The sequence below is a fragment of the Macrobrachium nipponense genome, chromosome 27, assembly GCF_015104395.2.
Source record: "Macrobrachium nipponense isolate FS-2020 chromosome 27, ASM1510439v2, whole genome shotgun sequence".
NCBI lineage: Eukaryota > Metazoa > Arthropoda > Malacostraca > Decapoda > Palaemonidae > Macrobrachium > Macrobrachium nipponense.
Window position 1 is genome coordinate 72,176,828 of NC_087216.1, and position 27,243 is coordinate 72,204,070.

At 47.3% G+C, this 27,243-nt stretch overlaps 2 protein-coding genes across 2 annotated transcripts in view; one reads left to right on the top strand and one right to left on the bottom strand.

The window, feature by feature from the left end:
- Positions 1–27,243, top strand: part of LOC135201077 (vacuolar protein sorting-associated protein 8 homolog) — a 131,007-nt gene that overhangs the window by 46,555 nt on the left and 57,209 nt on the right. Inside the window, exons 11-13 of the mRNA XM_064229963.1 lie at positions 1,140–1,347; positions 2,957–3,576; positions 4,922–5,041. Of these exons, the coding sequence (XP_064086033.1) occupies positions 1,140–1,347; positions 2,957–3,576; positions 4,922–5,041 (948 nt within the window). The remainder of the gene's footprint in view (positions 1–1,139; positions 1,348–2,956; positions 3,577–4,921; positions 5,042–27,243) is intronic.
- LOC135200479 (mucin-2-like) lies at positions 5,259–26,751 on the bottom strand. Its single transcript, XM_064229131.1, has 7 exons — positions 26,735–26,751; positions 15,381–16,581; positions 14,857–15,339; positions 12,720–13,755; positions 11,517–12,323; positions 10,553–10,943; positions 5,259–5,406 (listed from the first exon to the last, which is right to left on the bottom strand). Exons 1-7 carry the CDS (start codon positions 26,749–26,751, stop codon positions 5,259–5,261), a joined length of 4,083 nt encoding a protein of 1,360 aa, XP_064085201.1.

A 27,243-nucleotide genomic window follows, 5' to 3' on the forward strand; every position in this document is an offset into this window, starting at 1 on the left:
TCTCTCTCTCTCTCATAGTTAGCCCTCACACTATTACATGATTGCAAATTGATTGAATTTTACCTTCACCTTCTGCAAACGTTATGTATGTACATACGTGTTTTCTTTGTTTCATTGAATTGTGTACTTACCTTCATTGTAACAGACTTATGAAGTTTACCCAGTGATGCAAAGAAAACTTCTTTTACTCTGATGAGAAAGGAATTGACATCCCATGAATTAGGGGTAACGTTAGTATACAGTGGTCCCCCCGTATTTGCGGGGGATGCGTACCAGACACCCCCCGTGAATAGTTAGAAGCCGCGAATGTTTGGAACCCCTATAAAAACGCTAAAAACAGCCTATTTTGTTAGTTAAAACTCAAAATAAACCCACTAAAAATTTTCATACTTGGTTTTTTTAATAGTTTTATCACAAAAAGTGCATTTTATGATGAAATTCATAAAAAAAACCAGGAATTTGTGGATATTTATCATAGAAAAATACCGCGAATGCACGAACTTCTGCAAATAATGCGGGGAAACGTTCCCGAGAGAAATCTGCGAATGTGTGAGTCCGCGAATCAGGAGAATGCAAATACAGGGGGTCCACTGTACGTACAAAAATGAATACATATGTATGTAGTAGTTCCTGTAACTATTTTTACGCCAACCTGTTATTTCTTTTTTAAGGGTAATGTATTAAACCAACTTTTAAATAAAATTATAGTTACTTTTAATTTCATTTAAAAGTTAGCTTAATATTTAGGGAGCATGATTAGGGTCATATTGAGTATTCATACTCTAGAATTAAGGATTTATTAGCATTTTTAGAGACCGCGCCAAACTTATGCGAAACTTCTCCTTACGCGAGGGGGTCTGGAACCTAACCTCACGTAAGTTCAGGGTACTGCTGTACAGTACAGAATAGGCATGCAAAACAAAATTTGAATGTGCGTGTGGCAAAGGAGAGCGCTGTGAACACAATTTTAATTTGCGATCCCTTTTTTTTGTGTCTCAAAATTTTTATAAGTTGAATGTTCTTAAGCAGAGTGGTCTCTGTAGTTAGATGTGGCTACTGATGATGGAAAAAATAGCTTTTTAAGGATTCCTGAACTGGCGACATCTCTTTGTCTAATCATTACTTATTTAAATTTTCAGTTAGTACAAGAAAAGATCTGCGAGTTACTCAACCAGTACCTTGATCATGGGATGGAGAATCTCCCCGACAGAAGCAACCTTGTGTCAATTACTCAGTATTACTCTTTGATGGTCCCACTGTGCGTTAAAGTTGCTGTTGGATCGAACCTCACTGACCTGCTCTTTGGTCGCATCTGGGATACATTCTCAGAGGATGCCATCTCCAAAGGTAATGTTGCATAAATTGGGACGTAATAGGACAAGTTTTAGTAATCTGGTTTTGAGATGGCAGACACATGGCAAAGTTGAAGTACTACTAATTTACATGAACCAGAGAGTAGAGATTGGTGGAAGGATTTGGAAAAAGTTTGAGTTGGATTTAATTTTAGCGAAAAGGTTCAATATCCATTAGTTTTGCTATAGGTATGTTAATGTTACAGTAAATACTAACCCCACCTTTGACATCACGTGACTGGAGATTATAGTCAAGATGAATAAAGGTCATGGAAAGCAGGATTTTGGAGAGAAGATTAATTGATGAAAGAACTGATTGACATTCAAAGAGGTCAGGAAATGTTAGAGATGTGGATGTTAAATAAGAGACAGTTGTATCACAATCCTTGGTATGGTTCTAGATTTCTTATCTCTGTATTAATTGGCAAGAAATTTGCAACAGACTGTAGGAGTATGGTGTGAGCATGGTGTTCAGAAGTACATGTAAAGTAGTCTGAAATTAGCCAGCATATTGGCGCTTATTTCAGCTGAGGAGTAGTGTGTGAGAAAAATGCCACATTATGGGAATGATTTTAAATGGTGACTTGACAACTGAACCAGTCTATGACTGATCCAGTGGACAACTGTACTAGTGTTTGACTGAACCAGTAGACAACTGAACCAGTGTGTGACTGAACCAGTGTATGACTGAACCAGTGCACAACTGAACCAGTGTATAACTGAACCATTGTATGGCTGAACCAGCGGACAACTGAAAACCAGTGTATAACTGAACCAGTGTATGACTGAACCAGTGGACAACTAAACCAGTGACAACTGAGTCAGTGTACAATTGAACTAGTAGACAATGGAAATGGCTCCTTTTAGTATATGGTTCAGTTGTCACTGGTTCAGTTGTGTTCACCAGAATGTTTTAGTACATCGGTGTGATGCACCCCCTAACAAGTATACATCAAACTCGTGCAGCAGCTTGCCAATAATGTTAATATGTATAGAGGTGAACTGGATAAGCTCCTGCATTTGTGAGCAGTAGCTAATATGCAGGTTGTGTAAATAGGGGTCACTGTAGTGCACTGTATGTGATTATGTCAGCTTGTATATGTTTTTGTATTGTATTTTCTTATCCTACAGCATTCACAATGATTCATGATTTTGTTAAATAGATGAATGTTTCTTAATAAATGTTTCTTCAATTTTACACTGGTTCAGTTGTCATTGGTTCAATTGTCCACTGGTTAAATTGTCCAGTTCAGTTGTCCTCTGGTTCAATTGTCACAGGTTCAGTTGTTCACTGGCTCAGTAGTTCTGGAACCATTTTATACCTCAGATCTTAAGATTATATGTAATTTTTGCTCTTAAGGAATATTGGCTTTATAATCATTCCATGTATTGTGAGTCATTGTAATAACCCCATTGGAAATACATTTCATTAAAGAGGTAAATCTAGTATTTTTGTATATTTCAGGAAATAATCAATTATTCTTATTACAATAACAGTTGGAAATGTTGTGTGTAATGTTTTACTATGTCAAATTACCTGATTTATATACATAACATGAAGTTTAAAAACTACTCCATTGAAAATGTTTACTGCCTATTTGCAGGTATTTTTCTAGAGGCTTTGGAACCCTACATTCTGAGTGATCAGTTGGCAGACATATCTCCAGTGATTTCACAGTGTCTGTTGTCACATCAAGAGACCAGTGGCAGGCTAGAGGCAGCTGAAGCATGCATAGTTCACTTGGAAGTCACCTCTCTTGATCTGCATCAGGCGTTGAAGCTGTGCTGGACTCATGGGTTGTATGATGCCATTTTCTACATCTACACACGAGGCATAAAGGACTTCATAACTCCTCTAGAAGAACTCAGCACCATGTTGTGTAATGCTATGGACAGCGGAGTTGCGCTGACTGACAATCTCGTTAAGTTAGGAAATAAGATTCTAGTGTATATTTCTTGTTGTCTGGCTGGACGAGCCTACCCGCGGGGTGATATCGAGGAGCCAATCCTGCAGCAAGTTAAGCACGAAACTTTCAAGTGTTTGACTTCGTTGCACACGAAAAACTCTAAGCCTAATGAAGAGTGTTACCCATTTTTAAGGACGTTACTGCGGTTTGATACTAGAGAATTTTTGAATGTGCTTTCGCTAGCTTTCGAAGAAGCAGAGTTCACTTCTGAACTGGGGATGATACAGAGGCAGCGTGTTGTGGATATTTTGTTGCAGGTAAGGTCACTGTTTTGAGCTACACCAATTGCCAGTGTTTGAAGTTGGAAAAAGTGAATCCCTAAAATCATATTGAAATTTTAAGAGTCTAAACTTCATTTGTAATATTATGCATCTTGGGCTCCTCATTCTTGATTAAATTATTAAAAGTAAGAAATGAAAATTATTCTTAATAAGTTGTCATAATATACAACATATTGGTTGAAAGGTTTATAGTGAAGCAATTATTTCAAGCGGTTTGACAACAGAGTATCTTTTTTCAAGTTTTCTATGGTACTAATATAATATGTGGCATCAAGATACTTATGAAAGAGGAGTTATGTGTTTTGACTTTATTGTAAATTGTAGATTTCATGAACTGCAGACTGAAATCAGAGCTCATAATGCCCCCCCCCTTAACATACTTTCCCTGGTTTATGGTGGGAGTTCTGTTCCTTGTGGCATGCTGTAACCTGAAAAATGTGAAACCGGAGCTGGGTACAGACAGTCCCCGGTTATCGGCGGACTCGGTTAATGGCGATCCGGTTTTGTGGCGCTTGTTTAGAACCATAAAATCGGCGATGTATGCCATCATAACGGGCCGAATTTTGGTTATTATGCCGATAAAAGAGTTGTGGTACCATAACTTACCTAACAGTAGCCATTAACTGGTTATCGGCTCTATTAACCAAAACTCGGTGCCATAAATCGCAGAGTTTCGGTTAACTACCGTTTTCACTTATCAGCACCCTTCCGGAACCTCTGCCGATACCCGGGGAATGCCTGTAATGATAATGGTAATACAGGCAGTCCCTGGGGTTACGACAGGGGTTCCATTCTAGAGACGCGTCGTAAGCCAAAAATCGTCGTAAGCCGGAACATTGTGAAAAATCCTAAGAAAACCTTACTTTTAATGCTTTGGGTGCATTAAAAACTATGTAAACTGCTTTCTTATTGCATTTTTCATAAAATAAACCTTCGAATATTGATTATTTTGCATTTTTGGTGTCATATTTCTTCTGCCAGATCAACGTTGTAGGTATCGTAACCCTGGAAATAATTTCTGGTGAATATAATTGAAAAGAGCCTTAACCTCGGAACGTTCTAAGCTGAACCCGTCGTAAACCGGGGACTGCCTGTAAATAGCACTTAGGGCCCCAAAAGCACCTTAAAACTGGGTTACAGTGCTGTAACTGGGTACGACACCGTAAAACTGCCTATGATGTTGTAAAATCAGGTCAACAGCCCCATTAGCCTAGCACTGTTAATTTGGAACGCCATAACCTGAGACCGCCATAACCCAGGGACTGCATGTTTGATTTCTGACGCACAAAAAATGTTAGATAATTCACATTTATCATTTTAGGTCATGGTGGAAGGCCAGGGTTTTGGTCCAGCTCAGTTGGGGTCCCTCTTCACCTTCATAGCACGCCAGATGTCCCGACAACAAGGAGCCATAGCTATCAACAGACAGCTCTTTGATCAGGTCAGTGTTTTTATTTTCCCAGGTTTTGTCCCCATAGGGGGTTAGGGCCGTCAGTGCACCTCGTGCAGTGCACTGCAGGTATTACTTTGCTGCATCCCTTCGGTCCCTAGCTCCAGCTCCTCTCACTCCTTATTTTCTTTTTTTCCATCTTGCTTTCCACACCCTGCTAACAATTGATTCATAGTGTGACTGTGAGGTTTCCCTCCTGTTAAACCTTTCAAACTTTTTTACTGTCAAATTCCCTTTCAGTGCTGAATGACCTCAAGTCTATACTCTGTACTTTTCTCTTCTCTCCAGGTTTTGTAGTAGTGTTGTATTCATTGTGGCATATGCTACATTGGCTGAAATATTTATTAGGGGATATACTGAGAAGTACAATGTATTCTGTGTTGAGCAACATATTCTTATGTCTTATTAAGGGATTTAGAAATCAGCTAGTGGAGCTGACCACTGCCCTGGTTTGATCCATTCAAGGTTGGAACAATTCAGATCACAGGTGTAATACAGTAATCCCTCTATTATCCGGATTGCCGTTGTCTGGAACTCGACACTATTTGATGCACCCGGACCAGGGACTAAGGCCCCAAAGATACATACCGGTATATGATATATACAGTAGGTACAGAGATTTTCATGGGGTTGAGCTGATGGGTAAAAGCTGCATCCCTCCTCAGAGAAAAGGAGATGAAGTGAGAAGTGAGTTAATCAAGACAAATTAGGATAATGCTGTTAGCACACTTTATAAGTATGTAGTACACATAAGACAGTGGCACTATAAACAATTGAGTTGTTCATATATGGAACAAACCTTTGGTCTTAACATTAGGATTTATTAGCGCCAAGCTGGAAACCGGTAGAATTAAAATTAAACTTGTGAGATCCAGGGACTATTGGCATCTATACCAGGTCACGGGGCATGTACAGTGGTACCTCGACATATGCAAGGCTCAACTTATGAAAAACTCGAGATACGAAAGCCAATATGAAAAATTTTACAGCTCTACATACGAAAAATTTTCAAGATACGAAAGGTTGCTGCTGTAAAGTCCCGAGATTCCCCCGGACCACCGAGTACAATTTTAAAACTCCTGCGCCGCCAGCTGAGTAAACTCGCCACCATCCTCCCGCTCTCCCATTGGTTCCTGGTGCTAGTCACCCCATAAGATCCTGCTCTCCTATTGGTCAGCATCTACCCCTTGTGCTTTAAGTATTCTATTGGTAAAAGGATGCTGTAAATTGAAAAACTTATTCATGCAACACATTTAATAAAAAAAAAAACATTAGGTAAAGATAGAATATAGAACAGAAATGAATGGTTATTATACTGTTTGGTAGCTTCAGTAGTTGAAGAGAGATAATGAAAATTTATGGCTTACTGTGTAAAGTGATTGCTTGGCGATCGTTCGATACTCGTAAGTGCTGGATGTAAACAGATGTTTGGAAGCTTTTTTTTGTTTGTTTATTATAGTTAATCATTATTTGAAATGAGTACATGCAATACATTTAATAAAAAAAATTGTGAATTAGATATCATAAAATATAAAATAAATCAGACTGCCAACTAATACGTATTTTTTAGAATTCTTCTTCTGTTTTAATATTATGTTACGTATGTTTCATTATAGCTGTCAGTAACTCGGTATCTCCATTAGGTAAAGATAGAATAAAGAATAGAAATGAATGGTTATTATACTGTTTGGTAGTTTCATTAGTTGAAGAGAGATACTAATGAAAATTTATGGCTTACTGTGTCCTAGGAAAAGTGATTGCTTGGCGTTTGTTCGGTACTCGTAAGACGGTAAGAGCTGAATGTAAACAATCGAGTGGAAGGTTTTATTTTTTGTTTGTTTGTTTGTGTATTATAGTTAATGATTAATTAATAATTATTTGAAATGAGTACATACTGATTATTTATACATTTTATTGGCATATTCTAAGCTTTTAGCTTCTTAGGTTTAGATGTCAGAATCATAGACTAGGCTACAGTAGCAACCGCTAACATAGGCTAGGCTCATTGCTAAGGGACATATGCTAAAGTCCTAATATATGCAGTAAAAATGGGGTTGAACATTACATGCAGTTGAATATTACTCAAGTATGTACAGTATTTTGCCTTTTTGGAGTCATATTTCTTCCGTCGGATCGGCGTCGTAACCCTAGAACATGTGTTTTAGGCCTGGAAATATAATTTACTGGGGTGTTTTTGAAGGGCTTCGAACGGATTAGCCATTTTACATGTAAAATGTAGTCCAAGATACAAAAACCTCATGATACGAAGGGCGCCTCAGAACGGATTAATTTCGTATCTCGAGGTACTACTGTATACCCAGAATGCCCTTGGCGTCCTGTGACCCACCAGTTATTTTCCTACCTCCTTTAAGATAGGATGTGTTTACTGTCTATCTGATTTAAAGCCGGTTTTCAGTTTGTCTGTTTTTATCTTTGTCATTTTCATTTTTCTTATTACTTTTTCTTTCTCTGAGTGTGCTCAGTGTGAGTGTGATCGGTAAGAGTGTATAAGTGGTAAGATGGAAATTTTCGCTTCACTATCGGGATCTTCTGCCGTTGCGAAGAGGAGACAAAAGAAATGCCCCGGAGTCAGTGGCTTTCCGTGCTGTAGATTCCTAACTTCGGTGTCGACGGATCCTCATCCAACGTGCAGTAGGTACAGGGAAAACGTATGTACAATTACTAATCCATGTTCTGTTTGTCGGGGTTGGTCGGTGGAACAGTGGAAAAAGTTGTATGAGAAAGGCCAATACAAAAGGAAGGAGGTGACGCCATCTTTGGATGGCCAAGTGTTGCCGGCTTCTTTTGTATCGGCAATAAACCAGGCTGCTCCATATGTTTCACCACCTGCTTTTGATTTGTCCCATACCCCTTCGGTTTCTCCTAGCGATTCGTTATCGGAAACCTCAGGAGGGGTTTTGGGTAATTTTATGCATAATATGTACGCTCCTTTGTTCCCAGCAGGAAGGGGGGGGAACATCGCCATCTTTGTTCCAGGTGCCGGCTCCGGAAGCGCATAGGATGGAAGGTACGTGGGCGGCACTAGGCCTACCAGGCGTACCAGGCATACCAACCTTGGAGGGTTTGCTGTCGCATTATATGGCGTCATGATTCCAGCAGGGTCCAGCAGCGCTGAGTGTTCCTCATCCCCCTGGCTTGCAATTTATGGGAAATAATGCCGCGGCTACGCTATCAAATTCTATGTGTACGGTGATGCAGAACGTTGGGGGTAGTTTTGCGGCAAACGTGTGGATGCCAGCAGAAGCCACACAGTCTCTCCCTACAAGATTGTGGTGTCACAACATACGTCACACACCAATATGGCAGACACGATGACGTCACAGACAACTGCTTCTCGGTCTACTTCGCTGCATCCGGACCCAAATACGCTTTCTGACTCGGCAGTACACACTGTAATGAAGAAATTACAGGATATAGAGAAGAGAATGGCTAAGAAAGACAAAAAGAAAAGGCGTGATTCGTCTTCTTCCTCTAGTTCGGCGTCATCGCTAAGTTTGATGATGTCACAGCGTGCGCCAGTCAAGCGTTTGAGGATTCGGGATTTCGTGACTGATCCTCGGGCTAAGAGGAGAAGAGTGAATTCTTCTTCATCTTCAGACCAGGACTGTCGTATCCCAGTCAGCAAGAAAGTCGAGAAGTCAGTGGCTGGTAAGCGCAAAGCTAGTGGACGAAGCCGTTTGCAAGAGTCCAAACGAGCGAGAGAGGCGACGGGCGATGGACTAGCGGCCGACGAGGAGTTGCCAGTACAGATTACAAAGAGTGTAAGCAAGACTACAATACCGCTGGCAAAATCAACGTTGGGGGCAAAAAGTGCAGCAAAGAATAGAACGCAGGTTCCAGTTTCGCCCGTAAGGCCGTTTAAAATACGGACAAAGGATGATAAGGCTCCTATTAAAAGAACGAAGAATAGAGAGTTGGCAACGTCGTCTGATACATTGGTGGAAGGTGTTGTCTGCCTGGATGAAAGATCGAGGCCGAATTCTCCGACAGTTGTTGGAAACAATAGCAATCCTCATAGAGAGGAAGTTAGCTCAGTTTCAATGGAGCCTTCATCTTGGAGGTCTAGACGAGATTCTCGCTCTAGATCCATGAGCAGAGAAAGAGTGAGGCGTTCTCGTTCTCCTGCTGACTATTCGGGATCGAGCCGGCGGCGGTCATCAGAGATCAAAGAGGCCGTGGCCGTAGGGGCAGGCGGCCACGAAATTCCCGGCCGTTTGTCAGAGGATAGGAGTGAGCTAACATCCCCTGTGGCGGAGCACAGTATTTGTTCCGATACGTAATACAAACCCTCGGTCCTTTAACAATAGGAAGGTAACTAGCGGCAGCTGGGACGGTCGTAAGCTTCGAACAAGGGGAGAACGGTAGTTAACTGCTTGTCCGATCGTGCGCGCGGCGTGAAGAATCACTTTTGCTTTCGGCCGTGGTGTGACAGGACGTGCTCGTCATCGCTCTGCCCGCTATTTCGTCGTGTGCTTTGAAAGTTTTACAATTTCTTCTTACTGGTTTGTTAGTGGTTGTGAATGAAATTGTAAGTACTCTTTTCATTTTTTTCATTATTATTATTATTGAAGTGAATAATGGATCTGGAAATGGAGCTTTCGCCGCGCCCCCCGGTTGCCCGTAGAGTGTGTCCCGGGCTGGAGGGGCGTAATTGCGGCGGATTTCGCTCATTCCCAGAAATAGATCCACATGAATTGTGTTATCGGTGCCGGGGGCGAGAATGCTCCCGGGCCAAACCATGCAATGTTTGTGAAAATTGGTCCGAGGCGCAGTGGGTGCTGTATGAGGGTAGGAAGAGGCGTAGATCAACCAAGGAGTTGTCGGAAAGCTCTCCAGCGACTCCTTTGGTGACGGATACCTCGTCATCCTTCCTGCCCCCAGCTCAACCCCCACGGTTTGCGCCTTCCCCTGCGGGGGGGGTTTCGGAGTCCTACTCCTCACTCGATCCGTCGAGTGTGGAGGAGGGCGCTCGATACCCGGATGTTCAACTGTATTCGGGGTCTTCCGTCCGCTCTGGGTAGGGTTCGTCCTCCCCCAAGCGCGAGGGTGCCCCTCTAACTGACCCGACTTTTCCTCCCTCAGGTGTGCCTTCTGTGAGTGACGACCTTGGGCAGGTGTGGGCGTCGTTGGGACTGCAGGGCGCCCCCAGTATCCAGGGCTTAATTCAGCGATTGGCGGGGTCGGCAGTGGTTACTCATGGAGTAGTGACAACTACGACAACTACCCTGTCTACTCCAGCGTACGCCGCCCCTCCTCATGTGGTGTATACGCAGCACATTGCTTCGGTGACCCCGACAGCATCAATCCAAATGCCGATCGCTGCCGTGCCAAGGAGGGGCGTGCCACCTCCACCTGGTTTCTATGTGCTGCCGACCCCTGACTTTCGCTGTCCAAAGAGTTCTCCCCTGGACCTGCCGCCTGTCCCTATGATGAAGCTGGCTGAATTTGAGACGCCGGTGACGCCTGATTATGGTGCCGTACCTGCCGCTGATGTTGTTGCTGGCCCAGCCGCTCGCGCCACTCCTGTGAGGCGTGCTGTGCGTGACGCTCCTGCGGTGCTGGTTCTGCTTGGTTGGCTGGTATGCTGTGCTGTCCGGCTGGTGCTGGTCCTGCTGGTTGCTGGCCTGCTGGGATGTCCTGCTGGTGCTGGTCCTGTGTTGCTGGTCCTGCTGGTGCTGGTCCTGCTGTTGCTGGTCCTGCTGGTGCTGGTCCTGCTGTTGCTGGTCTTGCTGTGCTGGTCCTGCTGGTGCTGGTCCTGCTGTTGCTGGCCTGCTGTTGCTGGTCCTGTGGTGCTGGGTCCTGGCTGTGCTGGTCCTGCTGTGCTGGTCTGCTGTTGCTGGTCCTGCTGGTGCTGGTCCTGCTGGTGCTGGTCCTGATGGGTTGTGGGTGGCCTGATGTGGTTTGCTGGGTTATGCTGGAGTCCTGATTGGTCTGCTGGTGCTGGTGGTGGCCTGCTGGTGCTGGTCCTGCTGTGCTGGTATGGTGGTGCTGTCTGCGGGTGCTGGTGCTGGTCCTGCTGTGTGTCCTGCTGGTGTGGTCCGGCTGTTGCTGGTCCGCTGGTGCTGGTCCTGCGTTGCTGGTCCTGCTGTGCCTGGTTCCTGCTGTTGCTGGTCTGCTGGTGCCGGTCTGTGGGTGCTGTCTGCTGTGTTTGGGCTGCTGTGCTGTCTGCTGTTTGCGGGTCCTGCTGGTGTGGTACGCTGTTGTGGCCTGCTGGTGTGGTCCTGCGTTGCGGTCCTGCTGCCTGCTGGTCCTGCTGTTGCTGGTCCTGCTGGTGCTGGTCCTGCTGTTGCTGGTCCTGCTGTTGCTGGTCCTGCTGTTGCTGGTCCTGCTTGTTGCTGGTCCTGCTGTTGCTGGTCCTGCTGTTGCTGGTCCTGCTGTGGTCCTGCTGTTGCTGGTCCTGCTGGTGCTGGTCCTGCTGTGCTGGTCCTTGCTGGGTGCTGTGTACCTGCTGTTGCTGGTTCCTGCTGGTGCTGGTCCTGCTGGTGCGGTCCTGCTGGGCTGGTTCTGCTGTTGCTGGTCCCTGCTGTTGGGTCCTGCTGGTGCCTGGGTCCTGCTGTTGCTGGTCTGCTGTTGCTGGTCTGCTGTGCTGGTCCCCTGCTGGTGATGGTCCTGCTGGTCATGCGGTGGGTGGGGGGTTTTTCTGCTGGTGCTGGTCCTGCTGGGCTGGTGGTCTGCTGGTTCGTGGTGTGGTCGCTGGGTGAGGTCCTTGCTGGTGCTGGTCCTGCTGGTGCTGGTCCAGCACTGCTGGTGCTGGTCCTGCTGGTGCTGGTGCTGCTGTGCTGGTCCTGCTGGTGCTGGTCCTGCTGGTGCTGGTTCCGGTCGCTGGTGCTGGTCTGGTCCTGGATGTGATGGTCCTGCTGTGCTGGTCCTGCTGGTGCTGGTCCTGCTGGTGCTGGTCTGCTGTGTGAGCTGGTGCTGGTCCTGCTGGTGCTGGTCTGGTGTTGCTGTGCTGGTCCTGCTGTTGCTGGTCCTGCTGGTCTGGTCCTGCTGGGCTGTCCTGTGTTGCTGGTCCTGATGGTTGCCTGTCTGCTGTGTGGTCCTGCTTGAGTGATGTCTGCTGTGTGCTGGTCCTGCTGTTGGGTTGGTGCCTGTCTGTGGTGATGGTCCCGGCTGTTGCTGTCCTGCTGGTGCGTGGTCCTGCTGGTGCTGGTCCTGCTGGTTTGATGGTGCTGGTCCTTGCTGTGCTGTCCTGCTGTTGCTGGTCTGCTGGGGTGCTGGTCCTGCTGGTGCTGGTCCTGCTCGCGTGCTGGTCCTGCTGGTGTGGTGCTTGGTCATTGCTGGTTGCTGAGCCTGCTGGTGCTAGCGTCCTGCGTGGTGCTGGTCCTGCTGTTGGTGCTGTACCTGCGCTTTGGTGCTGGGTCTGCTGTTGGTGCTGGTTCCTTGCTGGTGCTGGTCCTGCTGGTGCTGGTCATGAGGGTGATGGTCCTGCTGGGATGGTCATGATGTGCGGGTGCTGGTCTGCTGGTGTGGGTCCTGCTGGTGATGGGTCCTTGCTGGTGCTCTGTTGCTGGTCATGCTGTTGCTGGTCCTGGGTGCTGGTCCTGCTCGGGGGCCTGGTCCTGCTGTTGTTTGGACGCTGTTGGTCGTGGCATGCTGTTGTGCGGTCCTGCTGGTGCTTGGTCCTGCTGGTTGCTGGTCCTTCTGGTGCCTGGTGCTGGTTTCCTGCTGGTGCGGTACTGCTGGTTGCTGGGTCCATGCTGGTTGGTTGCTGGTTCCCTGCCTGGTTGGTTGCTGGTCCATGCTAGGTTGGTTGCTAGGTCCTGCTGGTTTGGTGCTGGGTCCTGCTGGGGTTGGTTCCTGCTGGTTGCTGGTCCTGCTGGTGCTGGTCCTGCTGGTGCTGGTCCTGGTGCGTGATGGTTGCTGGTCTGCTGGTGCCTGGTTTCCTGCTTGGTGCTGGTCCTGTGGTGGCTGGTTGCTGGTCCTGGGCTGGTTGCTGGGTCCTGCTGGTTGTGCTGGTCCTGGCTGGATGGCTGGTCCTGCTGGTTGGTGCTGGTCACTGCTGGTTGGCGGGTGCTGGGTCCTGCTTGGTTTGGGATGGTCCCTGGCTGCAATGGTGGTGCCTTGGTCCTGGATGCTTGGTGCTGGTACCTGCTGGTGCTGGTCCATTGCTGGTTGCTGGTCCATGCTGGTTGCTGGTTACCTGGCCTGGTGTTGCTGGTTCCAGATGGCTTGGATGGTTGTGGTACCTGGCTGGTGTTGCTGGGTCCTGCTGGTGCTCGGGTCCTGCTGGTGCTGGTCCTTGATGGTGCTGGTGCTGGTTCCTGCTGGGTGCTGGTCCTGCTGGGTGCTGAGGTCCCTGCTGGGTGCTGGTCTGCTGGTGCTGGTCCTGCTGGTGCTGGTTGCCTGGTCCTGCTGGTATGGTCCTGGCTGGGTGCTGGTCCTGCTGGTGCTGGTCCTGCTGGTTGCTGGTGCTTGGTCCTGCTGGTGATGGTCTGCTGGTTGCTGGTCCTGGTTGGTTGATGGTGTGGTCCTGGCTGGTGGCTGGTCCTGCTGGTTGCTGGTGATGGTCCTGGGCGGTCCGTGGTCCTGGCTCGGGCTGGTTCCTGCTGGTGCCTGGTGCTGGTCTGATGGTGGCTTGTCCTGCTGGTGCTGGTCCTGCTGGTTGCCTGGTCCTGGCTGGTGCAGGTTGGCTTGCTTGGTGCTGGTCCTGCTGGTGAAGGTCCTGGTGGTGATGGTGCTGGTACCTGCGGTGAGTGATGGTTCACTGCTGGTTGCTGGTACCCCTGCATGGTTGCCCTGGTGCGGTCCTGGCTGGTGATGGTACCTGCCTGGTGCTGGTCCTGCTGGATTGCTGGTTCTCCTTGCTTGGGTCCGCCCTCCGCTCATGGATGCCTGGTGATGCGTACCTGCTGGTGCCATGGTTCCGTTGGCTGGTTGCTGGTACCTGCTGGTGCTGGTCCTGACTGGTTCGCTGGTCCTGCATGGTGCTGGTTCCTGATGGTCGCTGGTACTGCTGGGTTGCTGGTGCTGGTCCCTGCTGGTGCTGGTCCTGCCTGGGTTGCTGGCGTTCATGCTGGTGGTGGGATGGTCTGCTGGTGCTGGTCAACTGCTGGTTGCTTGGTCCTGCTGGTTGGATGGTCCTCGCTCAGGTGCTGGTCCTGCTGGTGCTCGGTACCTGTGGTTGGTGATTGGTCCTGCTGGTGGGTGGTACCTGCTAGGTGCTGGTTACTGCTGTTGCTGGTCATGGCTAAGGTTTGATTGGTCCGCTGGTGCCTTGGTCCGGCTGGTGCCTGGTGACTGGTCCTGGCGGGAATGGCTCCTGGTCCTGCTGGTTGCTGGTCCTGCGCTGTTGGTTGGCTGGTCCATCGCTCGGTGATTGGTCCATGGTTTACTGGTGCTCGGTCCTGCTGGTTGCTGGTACCTCGCATGGTCGCTGGTCCCCCTGCTGGTGGTGCTGGTTCACCTGCTTGGTTGGATGGTGGTCCTGGTCCTGCTTGGTTGCTGGTCCTGCTGTTGGGCTGGTCCTGCTGGTTGGTGCTGGTTCCTGCTGGGTGCTGGTCCTGGCTGGTGCTGGTCCTGCTGTTGGTTGCTGGGTCCTGCTGGTTGGTGCTGGTCCTAGCTGGGGTGTGCGGTTCCTGCTGGTTGGCTAGTGCTGGTCCTGCTGTTGGCTCGCTGGTCCTTGCTAGGTGGGCTGGAGTCATGCTGGCGTGCTGTCCTGCGTGGTGATGGTCCTGATGGTGGCTGGGTCAGCTGTTGGTGCTGGGTCCTGCTGGTGCTGGTTCCCTGCTGGTGGTGGCTGGTTCCTGGCCTGTTGCTGGTCATGCGTTTGGTGCTGGGTTCCTTGCTGGTGTGGTCATGCTGGTGCTGGTCCTGCTGGTGGTGGGATGGTCCTGCTGTTGGTTGCTGGTCCTGCTGGTGGACTTGATGGTCCTGCTGGTTGGATGGTTGCTTGGTGTGAGTCCTGCTTGGTTGCTGGTCTGATGGGTGCTGGTTGGTGGTCCTGGCTGGTGCTGGTTCCTGTTGGTTGCTGGTCCATGCTGGTGCTGGTGCGGGTACTGCTGTTGCTGGTCCACTGATGGTGCTTGGTCCTTGATGGTGTGGTCCTGCTGGTTGGTTGCTGGTCCTGCTGGTTGGTGCTGGTCCATGGCTGGTTGGTTGACTGGTTCCATGCTGGTGGTGCTGGTCCTTGCTTGTTTGGCTGGCTGCTTTGCGTTGGTTTGTTGTGGTTGTATGGGCTGGTTTTGTTTGTGTTTGGTGTCTGGTGCCTGCTTTTGGTTTTTTTTTTGTGCTTGTTTCCTTTGTTGCTGGTGCATTTGGCTTTGGCCTTGCTTATTTTTGGATGATGGTGTTTTTGCTGGTGTTGATTTGCTGGTGTATGTGTTTTCTTATGTTTTGCTGGTTGTTGTTCTTTTTGTTGATGGTGGTGTTTTGCTCGGTTTGTGTTGTGGTGCCGTTTTTGCTTTTTGGTTGCTGTCCTGCTGTTTGGTGCTTGGTGTGGCTGTTGGTGGTCTGGTGTTTTTTGCTGATTGGTCCTGCTGGTGACCTGTCCTGCTTGGTTGCTCGGTCTGCTGGTGTTGCTGGTCCTGTGGGTGCTGGTTCCTGCTGGGGTGTTGCTGGTCCATGCTGGTGGTTGCTGGTCCTGCTGGTGGTGGTCCTGCTGGTGATGGTCCTGGCTGGTTTGCTGGTGATGGTCCGGATGGTGCTGGAGTCCTGAATGGCTGGTGGCCTTGGCTGGTGCTGGATCCGATGGTTGACTGGTCCTGGCTGGTGCTGGTCCTGCTCGGCTGCTGGTACTGCTGGTTGATGGTCCTGCTGGTGATGGTCTGTGCTGGTGCTGGTCCCATGCTGTTGGTGATGGTCCTGTGTTGGTGCTGGTACCTGCTGTTGGTGCTGGTCCTGCTGGTTGGTGCTGGTCCTGCTGGTGCTGGTCCTGCTGTTTGCTGGTTCCTGTGGTGTTGCTGGTCCTGATGGTCCGGTTTGCTGGTCCTGATGGCCTTGGTGCCTGGTTCCTGCTGTGTGGCGGTTGGTGCCTTGGTGCTGGTCCTGATGGTGCTGGTCCATGCTGGTGATGGTTGCCTGGTTCCTGCTTGGGGCTGGTTCTTGCTGGTCCTGGTGCTGGTCCACTGCTGGTGCTGGTCCTGCTGTTGCTGGTCCTGTTGGTTGGCTGGTACCTGCTGGTGCTGGTTCCATGCTGTTGCTGGTACCTGCTGGTTGTGGCTGGCTCCGCTGGTTGCTGGTCTGCTGGTTGCTGGAGTCCTGTCTGTGCTGGTCCTGCTGGTGCTGGTCCTGCTGTGGCTGGTCCTGCTGGTGCGTCCTGCTGTGCTGGTCCTGCTGGTGCTGGTGCTGTCTGGATGTGTTGGGTCCCTGCTGTGCTGGTCCGCTGTGGGCTGGTCCCTGGCTGGTGCTGTCCTGCGCTGCTGGTCCTGCTGGTGCTGGTAATGCTGTGATGGTCCGGCTGATGGTCTGGCCCTGTGTTGGTCCTGCTGTTTGCTGGTCCGTGGTGCTGAGGTTTTCCTGCTGGTGTGTTGGCCTGTGTGGTCCTGCCACTCCTGCCGTAGTAGCCATCTTGCCTGGTGAGACGTACCCGCGTGAAGTCACAATAACTCAACAGATATCACAAGTTAACATACGACTAGAATTTGAGAAATATCTAGAAGTGTTCTTGAACTATCGGTGATAAGATTAGTGTGAAAATAGTAGGATAAAGCGTCTTCTAAGTTAGTTTATCAAGTGTAATACTATAAATCAGAACAAGATGGCAGTAAGTTCCAACTGCGGGAAAAGGTGGCGTAATTTGCGTGCTTAGCAGATTCGCAATACGATGAGGTAGCAGGAAGGGAAGGGCTGGCATTTCATCATCTATGAAATCAGCAACAGTCCTAACCAAAAAAGATACAAAAGCATTCATAGATATTAGAAGGATATAATCCTTCAAACTGGAACAAATCTAATGAAAAACATACTTGAAAAATAATTGAAAAAGTTCCAAATAAAATCCAAGTGGTCAAGAGACTCATAAAGAAAATTATACATAAACCAACATATTCCGATAAAAGAAAAATGAACTAAGGTGAATCTTGTGAATATACTAATTGATGCATTAGGAAAAAGAAGCCAAAAGCATGCAAACTGTGTAAGGTTTGGTATAGCATAGTCAATCCACAAAACCTAATCAGAAAATGTGCTGCATGCAACATTCCGACCCATCCAACAGTGTGCTGAGGTAATACAAGATTTGAGAAAAGATACAAGAATTTTTTGTTCAACATGTCTATCATGGATAGACAATGTTATTAAATCAAGATTGAATGTACAAATAGTTGAGGATGAAGAAGAAAGGAAGAGGAAGAAGAAGAAGAAAAAAGAAGAAGAGGAAAACGGAAAGAGAAGTAAACAAAAATGAAACAATGACAGAAAAAAAAATAAGGAAAAACAAAGAACAAGATAAAAGTATGGATGCAGAGATACTCATGATACTACATATGAGGGCAATAAGCAACATACCTACGAAGAAATAAATTACGATATGACAACAGAAAAGCAAATCCCGAAGAGGCTCTACCCAGATCTTACAATGACGGGAAAGAGGAAAAAAATAGACAAGAAAGACAAAATCTGCAACCTTTTGAAAAGAGGGAATTGCAGATTTGGAGAAAGATGTTACTACAAACATCCTAAGATATGTCAAAAACTATGAAATATATGGTAAATGTGCATACTTAGATGGATATGGGATGATTGCAGAGATCTGCATCCAAAAATATGTAAAAACCTAAAAGAAGGAAAAGGATGTAAGTTCGACAAAAAATGCAAATATATGCACCCTGTAGCCATGAATCATAATCAAATAAATAACCAACCAAGTAATAAAATCCAAAATAAGAAAGAAACAAATAAAGAGAGAAATCAAGAATATCAGGTAAAAGAGAAAAGCAAACCACCAATGAGATATGCAGAGGTGTCAGCAAAGAATTTCAAAGCATCAGCTCCGAAATTCTACTCAAGAGATAATAACTGTATTTATTATGCAAGAGGATATTGCAGAAACGGAGAAGAAAATTGCAGATTCAGACACAAAATGAATAATTATGATGAAGGAAGATCAAATATTATGGAAAAGTTGGATTTTTAATGTCAGAATTTCTGGAAAAAAAATGAAAAAAAGAACAACATACCAGAACAGGAAAGAGACATGAAAATCCTTATTACTATCAGTATTAAATGAAGGAGAAAACACGCAAACCATCATAGTGATGAATGCGCAGGGTTTAGTTACGAGTAACTCAAAAAGAAAAATAGAGTACTTAGAAGAACTAACCCAAAATGAAAAGAAAATAGATATAAGAATATAAGTGAAACCTGGTATCCAAGAGACTGGGAATGATGATCAAATAAAAAAGGGTTCCAAAACTTCATAGATCAGATAGAAAAAAATAGGAATCAAGGGGGAACCGAACCAATATATGGGAAAGACAAAAAACAAGGAAAATATATGAGAAATATAGTAACTCAGAATGTGAACTAATAGCGGTAGAATTTGAATCTGAAAAATTGATGAACATAGTAATATATAGACCTCCTAATACTAAAGAGTTTGACTTAATAATTGAAAAATTGGATGATATATGTTAGAAATCACAAGGACTGGACTATTCTCCTATCTGGTGACTTCAACTTTCCTTTCGTAGAATGGAAAGAACGAATAGGAGATTGTGGTTGTACTTATACATATAAAAAAGAGAGTAATAGTAGTGCAGAAGATAAGAGGCAATTTGAAAAGCTATTAGATATGCTACTAGAATACAACATTCAACAAATAAATCACCTGCCAACAAGAAAGGAAAATACTTTAGACCTAGTATTTGTGAACGAGATGAATTATGTTAAAGAAATATAGTTTATAATGCGAGTATTTCAGACCATAATGTCATAGAATTAACAGTTCATTCCAAAAGCAAGTGAAAATAGAGATAAGCAAGAAATGAAAAAGGGGAAGGGAGGATGGAAAATACAACTTCTACAGTAAAAATATAAAATGGTCAGAAATTAATGAAGAATAAACAAAGATTGGGATAACATTTTCGTAAGTGATGACATAAGGGTAAATACGGAGATATTATATAAAATATTGGAGATAATAGTGGAAAAATATTATACCGAAGAAGAAAAGTAAACATCATTCATGCATACCAAGAGACAGAAGAATCTTGTTCCAGAAAAATCAGAAAGTGGAAAAAAGGTCTTGGCAAAAGAAAAAAATGCATGGAAAGTTATAGAACTAAAAGTAAGATAGAAAATGCAGAAAAAAAGATTATACAATCAAAAGAAAATGAAAAACGGGACTTGGAAGAAAAAACCCTATTAAATATCAAGCAAAACCCCAAACTATTATACTCATATGCGAAGAAGATGAATAAAAGAAGAATAGAAATAGGCCCCTCTGAGAATTGAAGGGAGATTAACGAATGAAAAAAAGGAAATTTGCAACATACTGGCAGAACGATATAAGAGAGAATTCACCCCTAGAATAGATAATGAAGATAATGATATAGAAGTAAGGGATGAAAATAGTGAATATTTAGCTGACATAGATATTAATGAAGCTGATATTGTGCAGGCTATTAATGAAATTAAAAATGGAGCTGTGCTGCGGGCCTGATGGAATTCCTGCTATTTTGTTAAAGAAAGTAGTTCATTCTATCGCAAAGCCACTTGCAATATTATTAAGACAAAGTGTAGATACAGGCAAGATATATGATGAGCACAAATTAGCGTATCCCCTTACCCCTACTTTCAAAAGTGGATCAACGACTAGAGGCAAGTAATATAGGCCTGTGAGTCTAACATCACATATAATGAAAGTGTATGAAAGGGTAATGAAGAAAACTATTATAGAAACATTTAATAAAAAATAATTTGTTTAATAAAGGACAACATGGTTTCGTACCCAGGAAAAAGTACACAAACCCAAACTGTTAGTCCACCGTGAAAACATATTCAAAAATATGAAAAGCGGAAATGAAACAGATGTGGTTTATTTAGACTTTGCAAAAGCTTTTGATAAAGTAGACCATAATATATTAGCGAAGAAAATTATTAGAAAACAACAATATCGTGGATAAAGTAGGAAGATGGTTAAAAGAATTTTTACACAACAGAAAACAGATAGTTATTGCAAACGACGAGAAATCGGATGAAGCCAAGGTAATATCCGGTGTGCCGCAAGGTACGGTGTTAGCTGCAATACTGTTTGTTTATTATGATTGAAGACATAGACAATAATGTTAAGGATTCGGTAGTGAGTAGTTTCGCATATGACACAAGAATAAGTAGAGAAATTACTTGTGATGAAGATAGGAACGCTCTACAAAGAGACCTTAACAAAGTATATGATTGGGCAGAGGTAAATAGGATGGTATTTAACTCTGATAAATTTGAATCAATAAAATTATGGAGACAGAGAAAGAAAGCTATATGCATATAAGGGACCTAATAATGAGACCATCACAAATAAGGAAGCAGTTAAAGACCTTGGTGTGATGATGATAGGAACATGTTATGCAATGATCAAATAGCAACTCTGTTGGCAAAATGTAAAGCAAAAAATGGAAGGGGTGTTGTTACGGCACTTCAAAACAAGAAAAGCTGAACACATGATTATGCTTTATAAAACATATGTTCGTAGTCACTTGAATATTGCATATGATATGGTACCCACACTATCAAAAGGATATTGCACAAATAGAGAGTGTACAAAGGTCCTTTACAGCTAGAATAGAAGAAGTTAAGGACCTAGACTACTGGGAAAGACCTACAATTCTTAAATTATATAGTCTGGAAAGGAGAAGAGAACGCTACATGATAATTCAGGCATGGAAACAGATAGAAGGAATAGCAGAAAATATCATGGAACTAAAAATATCAGAAAGAGCAAGCAGAGGTAGATTAATAGTGCCCAAAAATATACCAGGAAAAATAAGGAAAGCACACAGGACATTAATCCACTACGCACCAGCATCGATAATGCAGCGTCTATTCAATGCGTTGCCAGCTCATCTGAGGAATATATCAGGATGTGAGCGTAGATGTGTTTAAGAATAAGCTCGACAAATATCTAAACTGCATCCCAGACCATCCAAGATTGGGAAGATGCAAAATATACCGGAAGATGTACTAGCAACTCTCTGGTAGACATTAGAGGTGCCTCACACTGAGGGGACCTGGGGCAACCCGAACAAGATGTAAGGTCTGTAAGGTAAGGTAAGGTGCCTGCCCCTGCCCATGTCGTGTCTCGTCATGGAAGTGCCTGCCCCGGACTCAGGTCTTTCCAGACAGGTTCAGTCGGGCGTGTTGCTTTGGCAATTGGCCCGGCTCCTCCGTGGGGATGGAAGACCTGACGTCCGTCCTGAGAGAGCTGACGAAGAAGAGGAAGAAGAAGAGGAAGGTGTCGTCGTCATCTTCATCGTCTTCTTCGTCGTCTGCTGCTGCCTCTCCCCCTTCGACTTCTAAGGCTTCCAAGCCGGAGAAGAAGAAGGCTGCCCCACCCCCCCCCCCCCCCCCCCCCCCCCAAGAAGGCTCCTTCGGGATCTTCGAAGGGCCAGGTCGTACGCACAAGTGATTGGAGGCGACCGTCAGGGGTCTGTTGCTGTTCCTCCTTCTGAAGGAGGAGGGTCTCGAGAGCTGCTCTTGTTGGAGAGACTGGACGGTCCTACTCCTCAGGACGCTGTAACTCCCGAGATCCAGAGGAACTTTGCCCAGGTATTGCGCTGATTCGTCAGCACAACGACCTGGGGGAAGGATCGCCGCCACCACCATCCGAGCCCACGTCCGGCTCGAGTCATTTTGGGGCCCGAAGAGGGAACCTAAATTGACGGTGGGACTGCCGCGATCAGAGCTTGCAGACTCAGTCCTTGACCAGGTGGAGAATTTCATCTCAGGACGAGAGGATTCGCTGAAGTCAGGACGGTCTTCCAAGCTACTTCCTCCTCCTCTGCAGCGACAGCGGAAGTTCTACGTGCCTTCAGAGGATCCAATACCGCCCAAACAGGTTAACCCGGAGCTAGCTAGGCTAACTCCAGGTGTGTCCCTGCAGCAGCTCCTGTCGGAGAACTTGTGGTTCTCGCAGCAGGAGGCACTGGGCCTGGAAGCTACCGCTATGGTCAGCATTCCAGGCAAGTTCTCTTGGTTGGATCTGTGGGTGCCCTCACAGTATCCAAGGTCGCGGCCGACTCTGGGGGCGCTGCCCTCGAAGACGACCCCGACTTCAGGAGACTGTGCCAGTCTGGGGGTAGGGCCATCTCCTACCTCGCCCATCAGACGGCAAACCTGTGGGCCAACTTGGTTCTCCGTCGTAGGGACGCTGTCCTTACACGAGTAGCCAAGGGGGCTGGGCGTGAGGCGGTAAATGGACTCCGTATTGGACCTATGAAGAGTTCCTCCTCTCTCTTTCCTGGAGAGATGGTGGACGCTGCGGTGGAAAGACGACGCACTGATGACAGTGACCGTCTGGTTCACCAGGCAGTCTTGAAGGTTTCTGGGCAACCTCGTGCGACTGCGGCTAAGCCTAAGAGTTTAGCTAGCGCTTCCTCGGCTGCTAAGACGGCTGCTCCATGGAAGCCCCGAGGAAAGACTCTTCCTGCTTCAACTTCTGGTAGAGGAGGCCGTAACCAGCCCTCCTCCCAGCCCTCCTTTCCCTGAGGAGGTGCTGGGAAGAGGTCGAAGCGAGGCGGGAAACGCTAGGGACGGCGTTCCCCCTCACCTGCTGCCGGAAGTGGGGGGGTGCCTGGCGAGCCATTGGGCAACTTGGCAGCGCTACGGTGCCGAGACCTGGATAGTAGACGTCCTTCGGGAGGGATATCTACTACCCTTCGAATCTCGGCCACCCCTCACCTCCAACCCGGTCCATCTTCAGACTTATGTACAAGGTTCTTCAAAGGACGACGCTCTTCGACAGGAAATCAAGACCATGCTGACCAAACGAGCTGTAGAATTCGTAGCAGATCGGTCACCGGGCTTTTACAGCCACCTTTTCTTAGTGGAGAAGGCATCGGGGGGCTGGCGCCCGGTGATAGATCTCTCTCCCCTGAACCGATTTGTTCGCCAGACTCGGTTCACGATGGAGATGGCACGGTCCGTGCTCGACTCCATCAGGGAGAACGATTTCATGCTTTCGGTGGACCTGAAGGATGCGTATTTTCAAATACCCATCCATCAGTCCTCCAGAAAGTACCTCCGCTTCATCTTCGACGGGACGGTGTACCAATTCAGGGCACTTTGCTTTGGTCTGTCAACCGCCCCACAGGTGTTCACGAGAGTGTTCACTCTGGTGTCTGCTTGGGCCCATTCGCACGGGATACGTCTGATGAGGTATCTCGACGATTGGCTGGTCCTGGCGAGCTGCCGCTTGCAGTTGCTGTAGGACAGGGATCGACTTCTCAAGTTTTGTTACGATCTGGGGATCGTGATAAACTACGAGAAGTCCGATCTCGAACCCAAGCAGAAGATGAAGTACCTGGGTATGCTGATCAATACGGTAGCAGCTCAAGTCCGCCCAGCAGACTTGAGAATCAGCAGATTCAGGGAGGCAGCCGGCCGGTTCCTGTCTCGGCAGGAACAGGCAGCTCAGCAATGGCAAGTCGTGATCGGCCACCTGTCGTCACTCGAAGTTAGTTCCTCACGGACGTCTTCACCTGCGGTCTCTCCAGTGGAGACTAAGGGAGAGTTGGTCACAGGTAAAGGAATCCACCTTACTTCCCCGTGTCCCTCACGGAGAAAGTGAGGCAGGACCTAGCCTGGTGGCTCGACGACAGGAACCTCTTAAGAGGAGTGCTTCTACGCACTCCCCCCCCCGGAGATGTTGCTGTTTTCAGACGCATCAACCGAGGGATGGGGCGCACACCTGGAGGAGTTGCTGGCTACAGGTGTGTGGGACCATCACGACAAGCACCTTCACATCAATGTCCTGGAACTCAAGGCGGCGTTCTACGCTCTCCAAGAATTCCAGGACCGCTTGGTGGGACACTCAGTGGTGTTGATGTGCGACAACACCACGGCAGTGGCATACGTCAACAAGCAGGGGGCCTAGTGTCTCTCCCGCTACACCAGTTTGACCGTGCAGGTGCACGAGTGGGCGGCCGCGGCTCACTCCAATAGAGCTGTCAGCACGCTACATTCCAGGCAAGAGGAATGTAGTAGCAGACAAGCTCAGCCGTCGGGATCAGGTGATAGGAACCGAGTGGTCTCTACACCCAGAAGTGGTGGAAAGGCTCTTCAACCTGTGGGGGCGTCCAGTCATAGACCTGTTCGCCACCCGGCACAACAAAAAACTTCAGGTTTTTTGTTCAGCCATGCCGGACCCATGGGCAGCTGCAGAGGACGCTCTTCAACACCCCTTGAACAACCTCTTCGTCTACGCCTTTCCTCCCTTTTGTCTGATTCGGAAAGTGATCAGCCGAGCGCTAGGCCGCTGGCCACAATCTCAGGATGATCCTGGTGGCTCCCAAACGACCTCAAGCCGTTTGGTATCCAGAACCAAAATGCTGGCTTCTTCTTTGCGGAAGAACCGAGAGAGATGCCCCACTGGCACAACCTTCTAGCCCAGCCACACGTAGAACGGTACCACCGAGCAGTCCAGTCCCTACAACTTCACGGCTGGCTGTTATCCACCATCTCTTGCGAACGAGAGGCTTTTCTCGTAGCGCAGCAACAGAGATGGCTGGACACGTCCGACAGTCCTCTGCAGCTGTGTACCAGGGGAAGTGGGCCGTCTTCTGTGGTTGGTGTCGTAGACGGGGTCTATCTCCTCTCAGAGCCACTCTTCAGCAGGTAGCGGATTTCCTCGTTTTTCTTCGCCGAGAGAAGCTCCTCTCAGTACCCACAGTCAAAGGATACAGAGCCGCCCTGGCTCTTGTCCTGAAACTGAGGGGACTGGACATCTCGAATTCGTTCGAGATCTCCTTGCTTATGAGGAGCTTCGAAAGGTCTTGCCCACCCAGGGAACTCAGGCCCCCTGAGTGGGATGTGACTCTTGTCCTTAGGAGTTTGACTCGAAGACCATTCGAGCCACTCCGAGAGTCGTCAGACAGGGATCTGACCCTCAAGACCCTCTTCTTGCTGGCCCTGGCATCGGCGAAGAGAGTAGGAGAACTTCATGGTCTTTCCTTCAAAGTTAAACATTCCAGGGGATGGGGATCTGTGACGCTCGATTTCGTCCCGAACTTCGTAGCTAAGACTCAGAATCCGTCGATCCCTGACGACAGGTTCGAGTCTTTCACGATCCCCTCCCTAATGGATTTCACCGACAACGATACGGATGAGATGCTGCTTTGTCCTGTGAGGGCGCTACGGCGCTATCTGAAGAGAACTCGACACCTCAGGCCTGAGTGTCGACGCCTCTTCGTTAGCACTGGGGTTACCAAGAAAGAAGTATCCAAGAACACACTTTCTTTCTGGCTACGTGACGTGATCAGGAGAGCGTACGAGGCTGATGGTAGTGACGACATCCGTACGCTCCGACCGAGAGCCCACGAAGTCAGAGGTATTGGACCCTCTTTGGCGTTCCGTAAGAACTTCTCCGTGGCGCAGGTCCTGAAGGCAGGTGTCTGGGCCAACCAGACTACCTCATGTCCTTCTACCTTCGGGATATTACCCACAAGTCCTTGGATACTTTTTCCTTGGGACCTGTGGTGGCTGCTCAACACGTTGTGTAAGCTTACCCAGCACCCGAGCAGGCAGAACAGCATTGATTCCTGGTGTGACTGTAGGAATGAATGTGTGAATGAGTGCGACTGGCTTCTCTTCCCCATCTTTCTCTCCCTCTACCTGTGGGCAGAGATCACGGTCGTCACCATGCTGGAAAGGAATTAGATGCAGGTAAGCTACTCGACCGAGCTCCAATCTATCCCTTTAGTTAGGGATAGAAGCAAATATCCTCCACTTCCTCCAACAAGGGGGAGGGAGTGGATGCCTACTCGAGACAAACCCATAACTTTATTTTGGCTCTTGTAAGAAGCAAGTTCTTGCTTGCTGGTACAACGAGATACGCTAGCCTCTCTCTTAGTACTTGGCTCAGAGGTCTGACCATTCATCCTGCGGTGCACACCCCGATCAATCGGACAGAGGTTTGGATCCCTCCCTTGCTCTTACGACCAGGGAGGCACTCCAAGGTTGGACGAACACCAGTCTGTTCACCAAAAAGACTCAGATTCCTCCCACCAATAAGTGAGTCTTCCTATTGTTAAAGGACCAAGGGTTTGTATTACGTATCGGAACAAATGACAATTTGTCGAAAATTGCATTTTTCCTAACTATACAAACCTGAGGCCTTACCTTTATATAGTCCCACCTCATACCACCCCTCACTCTGCAACTTTTTGCATGGGCCTAAAGCAAAAGTGATTCTTCACCTCTCGCGCGCACGATCGGACAAGCAGTTAACTACCGTTCTCCCCTTGTTCGAAGCTTACGACCGTCCCAGCTGCCGCTAGTTACCTTCCTATTGTTAAAGGACCTCAGGTTTGTATAGTTAGGAAAAATGCAGTTTTCGACAAATTGTCATATTAGAGCCGGAGGAAGGAGAAAACCAAGAGTTTCTGGCCTCGTATGCGGAGGTGATTAGTTCAAGTCATGTGGACTCTGTTTTACAACATGTAAACGCATGGATTGCAGGAAGAGATAATTCCTTAAGATCTAATAGATCATTTAAATTTCATACAATCCACTTACCTGTCAGATATATACATAGCTAAGACTCCGTCGTCCCCGACAGAAATTCAAATTTCCCGCCACTCGCTACAGGTAGGTCAGGTGATCTACCGGCCTGCCCTGGGCGGCAGGACTAGGAACCATTCCCGTTTTCTATCATATTTTCTCTGTCGCCAATGGTATCAACATTGTTGCTATTACCTCCTGACTTAGATTCTTATTTCATCCTTTGATCATCATTTCTCGGCTTTTTGGTGACGTATCTGGATCGTGTTTTTGGCATTCGCTACTGTGGACTGATTTTGGACTTGCTTTTTGGAATTTTCTCAGTATGTCTGATTCAAATGTGAGTGTGAGAATGTGTGTGAATGTAGGCTGCAGGGTGAGGATACCTGTCATGAATGTGAGGGATTAAATGCAGAAGAATGGAAGACTTTAACTTCTTATTTGAAGAAGTTAGAGAGGGATAGGGTTAGACATTTGAAAGGTGTGAGTACAAGGCCTATTGAGCCTTTTATTGATCCTTTTTC